At 43.9% G+C, this 12,372-nt stretch overlaps 1 protein-coding gene across 2 annotated transcripts in view; it reads left to right on the forward strand.

Annotated features, from left to right (window-relative positions):
• The first annotated feature begins 5,856 nt into the window (after nt 1–5,856).
• Nucleotides 5,857–12,372, forward strand: part of Pdcd4 (programmed cell death 4) — a 29,100-nt gene continuing 22,584 nt past the window's right edge. The window contains exons 1-3 of one of the 2 annotated variants that reach the window (XM_036172600.1): nt 5,857–6,035; nt 9,438–9,552; nt 11,369–11,629. In XM_036172600.1, coding sequence (XP_036028493.1) covers nt 9,510–9,552; nt 11,369–11,629 — 304 coding nt within the window. In that variant the 5' untranslated portion in view covers nt 5,857–6,035; nt 9,438–9,509. Of the gene's footprint in view, nt 6,036–6,310; nt 6,389–9,437; nt 9,553–11,368; nt 11,630–12,372 lie in introns of those variants that run through there. The other variant, XM_036172609.1, reaches the window with a different exon arrangement.

The following is a 12,372-nucleotide window of genomic DNA, read 5'->3' on the forward strand; positions in this document are numbered from 1 at the left end:
ACACACACACTCTGGTAAGAATACTGCCCCCTCTGCAGGTATTTTTCTTCCCTTGGCATTCTTGGTTCCCAGAGGGTTGGCTGCTTGTTGCCTGCTGGGTCCTGTTTGGAGAACAGCTTTGCCTCTTGTGCTGAAGAACTGCCAGCTATGTCCCTGGTTATGCTCAGTTGAGAGTCTGGGGGATTTTCTGGAGGTGTGGTTTAAAAATGCCATGCCTAGTTTGCCTAGTGGTCCTCCTAAAATTTGGGGAAGAAGAAAATGGTGCGTGTGTGTGTGTGTGTGTGTGTGTGTGTGTGTGTGTGTTGTGAACTGAAGGAGAAGCACAAACAAAGGATCGTGTGGGAAAAGGCGGGCAGCAGCAGGTAGCAGACCAGTCAAGGCTCTTCCTGTGCTTGCCGGGGGCCAGACTGCACCCTTTCTTTTGGTCTGTTCTCTTGTACTCTGGGCAAATTGTCCTCACTAGGCCGTCTGCCATGCCCTTCCACTGTTTCTGATCTTCCATGGAGTTGACTACATTTCTGTTAGAGACATTTAATAACACAGACTACTATCTAGGGGCTGGGGGCGGTTCAATCAGGAAATAAGTAGCTTACTTTGCTAGCTTGAAGATAGCAGTTCTCTCCGGAGCACCCACATACAAAGCCTGGAATGGTGACCTGGGCTGCTACTCCTAGCACAGAGGAGGAGGAGACAAGGAGACACCTGAGGCTTGCTGGCTAGCCATCTAGCATAATGAAAGACTGTCTCAAAGGAGGTAGAAGGTGTTCTTGAGGATAACACCTGAGGTTGTCCTCCAGCTTCCATATGCATGTATACACACATGTAACTACACACACACACACACACACACACACACACAAATATGCATTAAAATCATTTTTGGCTTTCCCAATTCTATTGTTTGTCACTAATTTTATTTTTTTGTTCAAAATAAATAGAAGTTTGATTAATTCTGTTAATTAATCAATTTCCTCAGCGTGCCACCCTCTTTCTCTGGAGCCTACCCAGCTCCCCTTTCTAGCCCTCTCTGCATTCCCTTGTAGAGTTGGTTCTTTTGATCACAACTCCAGGTTGTCCTTCTTGGTCCTTATTTTCTGTCAGGAAAGAACTCTCTTGTTTCTGTCCCGGGCTCCCTTGACACTACTAGCTTCGCGTTTGGTATTTGGGAAGCAAGCAGAAGCTGTGTGGATCCAGAGATGAGGAGGGCATAATGGCAGCTGTGTGCACTCAACAGGGAGAAGAGAGGGTTAATTCTGAGACATGATGCCTAGCCAAGAACCCAGTGTTCCAGAAGAATGCAAACAGAGCCCTCAGAGATGCAAGGGGAGGAGCCCAGCAGCAGGGAATTAAGGGTAGGGTGGAGCTGTGACGCAGGTTCCATGGCCAATTTGCACAAGACCGAGGAGGAGCTGCCTTTTTCACAGGCTTGGAAGTCAGGGTAGGTGTAGGTGTAGGAGATGTGGTAAATTTTTATTTTAGTTTTTAAGGGAAATGTGTTTTTCTGGAGTTCCTCATCCCTAGTTGAGCTTGTTTCTAACCTGTTAAGGTGGTAAAGCTGACTTGGTAAATAAGCCCTACCGAAGACCACAAAATAAGTACCGCAAAACCTCTGAGGGGCTGAACTGAACTCTTCCAGTCACTCAGCACTCCTTAGTTTATCCTGTGGTAAGGTGCCGCATCTACCTGCACACAGCATACTTGTGCTATGCTTCTGATCATGCCATGCTCTGCATCCCAGGAATGAGATTCTGGAGAATGTCTAGGAAGCATTTTTAACATCAGGCACATCCCCTCTATCCTGGTCCATCCTGCGTCTTTATTTGCAGGGCATTCAAATGAGATGGAGTCACCCGAGAGCAGAAGGTGCTGGGGTCCAGATATCTGACTTTCACTGAGAAGACTCAGGACTGAGCTGTGGAAACAATGTAGTCCAGCCTGGCTTCTAGACACCTGCAACCCTGCCTGTCTGTAGGATCCCTACTCAACCTGTGTGCTGGAACCTTATTTTCTCTTCTGGCTTTGATTCTAACTAGTTATGAGGCTGGACAACTCCCTCAGTTTCTCTGGATCTGTTTCTCTACTTAGGAAATGAAAAGTTAGAAGTAGGGAATTCCCAAATTTGCTTCCAACATAAAAGTCCCATGATTACTAAAGACCTGCTGAAGCATCGTTTCTCTCGCCTCTGAAGTGTCTCATCCACATCACTGTGTACACTGGCGAAAGTGTACATAAAAGTGCTCAGGAAACCTTAAAACAAGGCAAACGGCAGCTTGCCGTCACTGGGGTCCCTTTGCAGCTCCCTCTTTAGGCCACATTTCTGTCTTTCACCATTTGTGCTCAAGAAGACATGGCCTCTTGGGGAAATTCCTAAAATCTTGGCTTCTACAAAAGGAGAGCAAGGCTGTTCGGGCCATGAGCTGATGCATATGACAATCTCACCTGCAAGTTCTTGGGAAAGCAGTGGGCTAGATCTATTCTCACTCCCCAGAAAGATGGCTGCTTCTCAGTTTCATGCAGGCGCTTGACCAGTGCGCAGTCAGAGCCCTCAGATCTCCAGTGTGACTTTGTCCAAAGCATGAACTGGCCCTGAAGAGCTCCACAGCCACCTGCAGACATTCGGGAGTTTTGCCTTCCACCTGTGTGTTTCTGGGCAGTTTACTCACACGAACTCATTAGCATGCCGGGCCTAACACCAACTGTCAGTCACTCTCTGCTTGTTTAGGGCATGGCTTCATGCTGTTGCCCAGGCTGGCCTTGGACTCCTGGTAGTCTTCTTGCTTCTCTTTGCCAACTGCTGGAATTACAGATGTGGTCACCATGCCTGCCTTCTGCCATCACTAGTTGAAAATGCCCAAAGCAATGCAGTTAGGAACAAAGTCAATAACTTCAAAGCAAAACTTAGGAACTCTATCATCCTTCCTCTCACAAACCCCAACAAGCCAAATACACCTTCTCTGCACATCTTAACAGGGCTTAAACCTAAGGCATATTGGGAAACTGAGCTCCATAATGCCCATCTGATCATACAGCAAAGATTCTGCTGCCACTTCTGAACAGGTGGCTTGTCCTAGGTTATTGTTGGTCTTTTCTTTCCTGGAATGAGTTGTTATGAAAGGAAATGGAAGTTACAATTCCATTATTCAGGAATGAATGAGTGAAGAGGAAGGGAAATTCATATCTAACAGCAAAATAAATGTGAAGCCCATAGGCAAAGGGCTTTAAGTAACAAAAAGTCCGTGAGAGTTTATAATGTGAGATGAAAGTACACATGGTGGCCAGAAAGCCTGGGGAGTCCTAGGCTTCAGGTATTAGCTGTCCTAAGATGGAAAAATGCCTTTTGCCAAGAACGCAGATGGATAAATTAGGTGCTTTTCACAGAATAGGCAGCCAGTAAATACTTGTAGATTGATTTGCTAGGCAAGAATTCTTGGCACCTGGTTATTTTTCTATCTCTAGTTCATTCTTTAATTTTTATTCTTTTAAAACATTTATCTATAAAGGCACAGACGATCAGGGTTCAGTTTGGCTAGAAGCAATGTTGGTGACAGTGGCTATCATCTATAATCCCAAGCTGTTTTTTTTTTTTTTTTGCAACACACTATGGGCTATCTTGAAGCCTAAGAGTTCTGTGTTCAAATAAATAGATGTCAAGTTTCTTGGGCTGCCCACCAAAGATGCTAAGAGTGCGTAGTAAAAGAAAGTTTAACTTTTTTGAAACTCCTTTTTCCCAAGATGTGGCTATGAAACAGTCCCCCCCCCACTTTTTTTAGGATGCCTATTAAAATATTGCAAAATTCATATGCTTCTGAAAATACCAGCTGAATTTTTACTGGTAAAGAAACAGAAGTCTTGAGGAGGAAGTGGAGTTGTTATTGATAGCAGGGGACCTGGGACTAGAACATTACTCCTGTCTGGCCCAGACTGGTCAACCACATACTAAGGTGGGTTTTGGGATTTCAGATATTGGGGTAAGGGTTGAGATGGCAAGCAAAATAGATGTGAATATTTATTCTCCATTAGTCCCCAGGGAAGACTTGATAACAGACAGTTTTATATTTTATTCTCTATTAGATCCCTCTTCCGGGGAGATTTGCTAACATGATTTCAGAGGTCTAAGGTGCTCTTTTTAAACTGGGGATTATACTGTATTCTTATTTCAGAGGTTTGGGGATATTTGCCCTATAAACCTGGCTATACCCTGTGCTAAACAAGTGGGTAAAGGGAAGAACTTAGCAGGCGTTTGCAGTTGGTGGTAGGCTGGGAGAAAGGGTTAAGAACCAAAGTCAAGAGAGGGATGGGGAAAAAAGAAGCCAGCAGCCACAGATTAGGGGAGAGAAAGGAGACAGCTGCAGGTAGTTAAACAAGCCACAAATTGAGTGGCTAGGAAGCTCTGATTATACATAATGATCATGACTCATGAGGCTAATTCAGATGCTGGCCATGTGAAGAAGCCCCTGACCAAGAGCTGGTGATCACCACCAACAGCTAGAGTCCTCTGTGAACTCACACTATGTATATGGGTTAATAAATCTACAAAGCAGCTTTTTAAGCACACATATAAAGGATGAGTGAGACACAGATCTTGTGTCCAACAAGGCCATGTTCTTAGGGAGACAAGCCAGGACCAGGACTCAGATAAAAGAATGCCAGGTAGAATGGGGTCAGTGCCTCCAGAGGCACAACAGAGAGGCCAATACTCTGAGGAATCAGGCTTCAGAAAATGGATCATATTGGCATGAGTCTTGGCAAAGACTGAGGGAGGCCAAGAGACATGGATGTACCAGGCATTTCAAGATGATATGATAAAGAGCTGTCAAGACACAAGGGAGGATGTGGATCAGTGAGTTGCCCAAGTGGGTTTCAGAGAAGGGGTATCCATGGACTGACTAGGAAGGTTGTGGAGACATGGCCTCAAAGCCTTTACGTCACATTGCCGGTTGTAGGATGTCTGCTGAGAAGCAGGAACTCCAGGGAGGTAGTGGGGTGCTTGTGAAGGAGTGTGTGTGTGTGTGTGTGTGTGTGTGTGTGTGTGTGTGTGTGTGTGTTTTAATTAGATAATGCCAGGCAGGAGACTGGGCAGTAAGGCCTAAGTTAGGGGATGGTGGTTGCTATTAAGCGAGGAGGCAGTTCAATTTTGAAAAGACCAAGGGATCATTCTGCTATTGCTGCAGACTATAGGTAAACTTGGCCAGAGAAAGCAGGTCAGTCCTTTTACAAGGGCACAGGGAGATCATAAGGCACGGCACACTATCTCAGGAGATAACGAAGAGCCATAGAGATGGCAGGCAGAAAGTCACACAAGACAGAAGGCTGCTTCAATACGGAAACTGTAGCCATGGTTGAGAAACCCAGCCTTGAAATCCAGAATGCAGGAACCACGGTGGCCTGGCTCGTGAGCAAAGGCCCTTCAGTTTTTGGTTCTCTTCATTTGGGAAATGGGAACGATTTTTATCTCAAAGGGCTTAGGCCTTTGCTGCGAGAAACTTCTGAGCACGTGGACACACGGTAGGAGCCACGCGTGAGCAAGGGCCAGGGCAGAGGTAAGAGACTGGCTTTCCTACACGCCCAGACACGGAGGGGACCTCAGGAAATCCACAGCTTTGGAGTTAGTTGGCTGAGTCGGCCGACGCCCTGCGGAGAGCGCAGGCGAGGCGGGTCGCCGAGCCGCTCCCCAGCCCCCACTCCCGCACCACCCTCGGGCCCTCCCCACCCGCCCCCGACTTCCCGCGGAGCGGCTCCCGAGCCGCTGCGCATGCGCCGACCGTCGGTGCCCCCAGCGCCCCGCCCCGACTTTCCACGTTTCACTTCCCTCCCTCTCCGCCTGGGCTGCAGCTTCGCCGCCACGATTGGCTGCCGGACCTCCTCCTCTCGGCCAATAAACGCCACGCTGTCGCCCCCGTGTTACTGGGTAGAACAAAACAAAAACAAACAGAGCGAGCGGGGCCAGAGGCGCTCCGAGGCGGCGGCGGAGGCTGAGGAGCGGGGTCGGGGCCAGGTGGACCGGAGACCCGGGCGAGCGGCGGCGGCCGGAGGAGGTCAGTCCGGTGGGCGCGGCTCGCACGCTCGGGCCGGCGGCGGCCTCCTCCCGCTTGCCCTCGGTCCCGGGAGGCTTGCCGCACGTTGGGAGGGGGAGGGGGCGTGGAGGCCTCGACGCGGCGGTCGGGGCGACGAGCCCGGGTCTGCAGGCGCCTGGAAGCCCTCAGGCCCAGCCGCGCTCGCCCAACGCCCGGGGCTGCGGGGAGCCGCCGGGCCGCGGCCTCCGAGGCCGGAGCGGGGCGCTGCAGCGCGGGCCCGCCCCCTCCGCCGCTGCCCCTGCCCCGGCGGCTGGGCGCGCGGGCGCTCGTGGCCGAGAGGAGCCTTCAGGTGCCCGTCCCCGATGCAGTTGAAGGTGGGGGACGGCTCGGTAGGGAGGTGTGTGGACCGGCGGAGGTCAGGGCCGGGCTGCGCGCCCTGATCCGGGCCTGGCCCCGCCGGGTGCTGCCGGAGGGTGGGAGTCCCGCGGGAACGCCGTCCGCCTGGGCGGGCTCGGACGCGGACAGGCGCCCGCCGGGCCCTGCGCCAACTCCTCCTTGCCGTCTCTCCTGCGCAGGGTCCCTAAAAAGAAAAAGAATACCACCTAGAGAAAACAAAGCCGAGGAGGGAGCCCCCTTTCTGTGAACGCACGCCGTGTCTGCTGCCTGTGTCCGCCCCCCCAGCTGCAGCCGTAGGTCTCCCCTTATCTCCCCCACACCCTCCTGGGAACGGGCTCAGTAGCCAGCCGCCCAAGCGTCCTATGTGCTAGGATTCAAATGCAGCTACTGGCCTGGGTGAGTGGCGGCTGGGAGGCCCACAGGAGGCTTTTAAAACATTTTGGGAGATTCACAGTTGTGACAGTCTCCATGATTCAGAGTTTGAGGCTTTGGGAAAGCCCGTATTCCTTTTTAAAAACGAAGTCTTAGCATATGTATCTGTATTGGCATTTATACTCATAATGTGCTTGCGACTGAGACACACACACACACACACACACACACACACACATACACACACACACACACACACACACCCCTGTGGCATCTTTGAATTATAATTTGATTAGTTTGTCCAGTGTGGTAATGTTAAGGGGAGCAATACTTATTAGGAGTGCAAAAATACATGTACACAGTTATTTTCTATAGTGATTGCTTTTGCATTACTGTGGTGGAGTGCTTTTAGCTGATTGTAAGTTGCTATCTAGGTGATTGTATCCCAGAAAAAAACTAAAGTAATTTTCTAGTTAACATTCGGTCTAAAACTCTGACTTTCAAAAATGTCAGTAATTTATGGGGTATTTAAGAAGTACACTGGAGAACAGTTAATTTAGGCTTTAATTTTTCTAACTTGTAAAGCATGCTTTTTTTTTTCTCATTGGAAATGATTTTGTGTAGATTACTGTGGAGCAAATGGAGTTTAGATTTTTTTTTCCTTTGCGTTAAGTTTGAGGTTATGATTGTTAAATTTAAAAAAGAAAAGAATACCCTGTCACTCTGAAGAGAGTGGAACATATTGTTTTTAGAACAGCTGTGCTGCTGTGGGCTGTGACTCGGCTCTTGATTGTTTGATCCAGTTGTCATGGTCTGGAGAAGGAACTTTTTTATTTTTATTTTTGTTTTTATAATTACTTAATAAAGCAGTATATTATTTGTGATTGTCATTTCCTGATAGCTGTTTTCTGTATCATAGATTAATTATTTTTAGCGTTTGGAAAGCAGTATTTAACAGTTGTTGTAACAAGTCTGTGTTGTCACTAACTTTTTTTTTTTTTTTTTTTTTTTTTGTTAACCTGGACCTTCCCTGTAGGGCACTGTGAGCTCTGATCCTGCATTTACAGGTCCAGATTCTAGTAGTGGTTCCTCTACTGTGCCACTCTTTATCCTTGCACAGATCACCACTGTCCTGAATCTGTTGAATTGTATGCAAAGTGAATACATGAAGTACACGAAATAATGCACACAAAATTCATTTTATTTATACAGGGCTTGATAAGCATTGTTTATAATCTTTTCCCCTTATTAGGTAGATGCTGCAGAAAGTATTTTCTCAAAGATTATGTTTGCATGAAGAAAGGAAAAAAAACTTCATAATGTAACTTTAAACTCGGATCACATCCTATGTGACAGATTTCCTATAACATGTAATTCATACACTGAAGGGAAGCCAAAGGTGGCGTTCCCAGCCATGGAAAGTACTAAGTGTTTGCATTTCTAAACTGCATTTGTTCTTATATCTGTTTCAATCTCCACATAGAAATTTGTTTTTTTTTTTCTAAATCCTCAGTTACTTGAAATTAAAACGTTGGGAAATGATCATTTAGATCCATGTGTCAGTTAATTCTGAATAGAATTAGAGGATGATTTTTTTACTGTGTTGTGTTTCTCAAGCAGTATGGCAATGTGTTGGTGTAGCCTAACAATTATGTATGTATTACCCAAGTTAATACCCTTCTTAAAGGAGAATATAAACTTGAAGGGGTCTTGCACATGCATTGCCACTGAGTCCTGTCAGCTGTCTGCGCCTCCCTTACCACAGTCTCTTATGTATGCTGTAAACTCCTGATGATCCTTCCTTGTGCTTCCAGAGTGCTGTGCTATGGATTTGGTTACCACGTCTGGCTTTCATTTGTTACTAAAACAAGTTATTTCTTTTTAAGAATGAAAATTTTAGATTGTAAAAGCAATATGCTAAAAATAAACTACAAATAAATCTCATAATAGAAAAGGTTACTTAAAAGAATGACTCCCCCTCTCAGTGCTTCGTAAAAAGACACGAAAATGGCAGATGCTTCTGTTTCCAAAGTCTGTGATTGAAAGATCAATATGTGAAATATAAGTTAGAGAACTATTCCAATATTTGTGTTCCTTTGTATGAATGTATGATTAATTTTAAGACTATTAAATGTGGGCTGGAGAGATGGAACATGAATTAAGAGTACCTAGTCTTCTTCAGAGGACCTGAGTTCACTTCCCAACACCACATCAGTCAGCTCACAATTCCCTGGAAGTCCAGCTTTGGGGATCCAGTGCCTCCTGGCCTCCACAGCTGTCTGTACACCTGTGGCTGACCATACACACACACACAGCGAGGGGGGAGGTGTAAATCTTAAAAGATTTGTGTGTATGTATTTCTTTAAGTTGAAAGAATTATGTGTTGCAAATAGGTCTTTAGACCCCAAGTTTAAGGGATTCATTGGCACGTGCTAAAATTTGTTGTATTTTAATCTCAGTTTTTTTTTTTTTTTTCTTTTTTCTTGGTCTCAGAAGAGCTTGTGGAGAAATTTGAAGCTAAGTGTTGATTAGATTATTTGTGAAAGTAAAGCAAACTTTAAAAAGGCATTTTTTTTCACTTTGTATTCAAGTAAATTGAATTTACCTTAATTGTGTCAGCTTAAAAGATGCTGAAACTTTTTTCTTTTTTTTTAGGACATAGATTTTTAAAGGAAGACTTCCATTTCCTAATTTGTGTATAATCAGTGCAAGCGAAATTAAGGAAAAATGGATGTAGAAAATGATCAGATTCTGAATGTAAACCCCACTGGTAAGTTGTATCCTAAACCCTGTCTTGTGAGCAAACTTGACACTATCCCATATTTTATGTGAAAAAAATGATAGTAAAACTTTTAAAGCACTTTCTTATCCGTGCTGAAGATGCCCTAGCTCTACAGAAAGGCAATAAGAACTAGGACGATTTTCGAAAGGAAAAAAGATAGAGCTAAGTTTGACTGTTTGAGGTAAAATAGTCAGCACTGAAGCTGGTGCCGTTATCAGGGACCAGGTGTCCAGTGACATCCCACTGCATAGTAGAGACTTTACATTCCTGTGAGAGCATGTGAAGGGTGTGCTTTAGGAAACCAGTCTCCTGAGTTTAGAGAAGGCTGAAGATTGAAGGCAGAGGCTGAGACCCACGGGAAACTTTAATACACTGAGTGTGTGTGTTTGGGATCACAGCATTTCCTTATTGTCATCTGTACCTTTTTGTTACGAATCAAAAAGGATTAAGTACTAATATAGATTTTAGAGGTTGATTTAATGTTTTCTTTTTAAACTATCACAAAACATATTAAGGTCCTATATATCAGTTTTACACATCATAATTATAATTAGGCACCACACAGTTGGGTGATTTGGCTCTGACTTGAGTTACATATCCTGAACAAAACTGCTGTAGTGGTAAATGAATTCTGACCTTAAAAAAAAAAAAATAGTTTCCAGGGCAAAGCTGAGGTTGACATGCAATCTTCAGAGACATCTGAAATGGGGTGGAGAGTGGTCTACTCAGTGTTGTAGACAGTACAGTCTAGTAATAGCCTCCTCTTTGAAGCTATAGCCAGTGAAAAGAATTATAAAAAGTAAAAAACATGGGGGGTTGGGGATTTAGCTCAGTGGTAGAGCGCTTGCCTAGCAAGTGCAAGGCCCTGGGTTCGGTCCTCAGCTCCGACAAAAGAAAAAAAAAATCACAAAAAGTAAAACATGGATTTCTGTGATGGGCTAAATGATCATTATAAGAATGTTTAGGATTTCTGTGGCTTGAGTTTTTAGGGAGATTTTCATGGAAGGATTAAGATTTGGGGTGTATTTTGAAGAACTCTGATAGCAGATTAGTAACTAAATGACTTCTAAGCAAGAGAACACTAGGAATGATTTTAGGTCCTAATGTGCCAACTTGTATAGGCCGGGAACTTTTCATAGATAGAAATTTGGGGAAATAAGTTAGGAGTTGGAGATGATGATTTTAAAAATATTCCTTATGTTGAAGGCAAGTCAGTTCAACAATTACGTGTGATTACATATATTTGCCAAATACATATTATAGGCTTTTAGGGAGTTACTAATATTTCCTAAGTATTTATAACTGAATAGAGAATGTTTGGGAAGCAATTTTAAATATAATTCTGAACCTTAATTTTCTCATTTGTATAAATTACTGAACTTGTAATTTCCAGTATAGAGCCCAAAAAGCATAATAGACATTTTGTGTAGTTTATCTCCATTGTCTCAGGAATTTTTGTCTTACTATCTCTATTTTCATAACTCTTTGCTCATGAGTCTACAGTTTTATGATCATTCTCTGGCATAAATTTTTTTCAAACATGAGGCTCCTTTTCAGAAAACTTTATTAGTTAAAATTCAGTACCTTTGATTACTTTCCTTGGTAATGTCCTTTATTAGATGAAATCATGTGAAATTGCCAACTATGACTACTACTAACTACAAAATGTTAATTTCAAGGGTAGTAATAAAATTAAATTGTATCTGACATAACAGTGGGTGTTGGAAATACTTAGTTTGGTTTCTTCATTTTCTCTTTTAAGATCCTGATAATTTAAGTGACTTTCTCTTTTCTGGCGATGAAGAAAATGCTGACACTGAGGAAATAAAGAATGAAATAAATGGAAATTGGATTTCTGCATCCTCTATCAATGAAGCTAGAATTAATGCTAAAGCAAAAAGACAACTACAGAAAATTTCATCCCGGGACTCTGGCAGAGACGATTCAGTTAGTGGCAATGGAAGTGAAGCCATTAGAAGTGGATTAACTGTGCCCGCCAGTCCAAAAGGAAGGTTGCTAGATAAGCGTTCCAGATCTGGGAAAAGAAGGGGGCCGCCAAAGAAAGGTTAGTGTGTGCCATGCAAAGAAACACTGGGGAAACCCCAGTTCCTGCGCTGGGAAGAGGACAGAGGTACAGACAGTTGTAAGGTCTATGGGTTGCATATGTATTTGAAGTAGAGTGGAGCCCGTACCGCTTTTTCTTAAGGTTGATTCTTTTTCTTTGGAATAGAACTTTCTTTTTTTCCCCCTAGTGAAATATAGTAAAACATTGATGCTTTCAGTTACGAATTTTATACACACTGTGAAAGTAGTCAGATTAATCATAACTTATCAAATGAATCTGGTTTTGGTCTGTTGTTTAAGAATAGTAACTATAATACATTTGGTAACATGTTTGTAGATCTTGGTCTAGGTTCTCTCTAGCTTTGCTGTTTGAATGGTAGAGTGGATTGATTTATTTCACTGCTGTATCCAGTGCCCAGACTACTGATAGACATTTAACACTAGTTGGATGAAGGTCTGTCACCTTTGATCTATAGTAGGATTTTGGTAGAATTTGGAGACTGGACTGAATTTTGAATGATGTGAGCTTCAATTTATACACTTAATTAAGACCCTGATAACTTACATGGATCTGGTGGTGAAAGTGCTTGGAAGAGGGTTGGGGATGAAACATGGAGATTGGATTTCAGCATCTTCCGTTAATGAACCTAGAACCAATGCCAAGACAAAAAGATGATTATGGAAAACTTTTTGTTAAGAAGAGAGAAAGATAAATATATAACTATTCAGATAAACTATAGTAGT

This window comes from Onychomys torridus, chromosome 1 (assembly GCF_903995425.1).
Source record: "Onychomys torridus chromosome 1, mOncTor1.1, whole genome shotgun sequence".
In the NCBI taxonomy this organism is placed as follows: domain Eukaryota; kingdom Metazoa; phylum Chordata; class Mammalia; order Rodentia; family Cricetidae; genus Onychomys; species Onychomys torridus.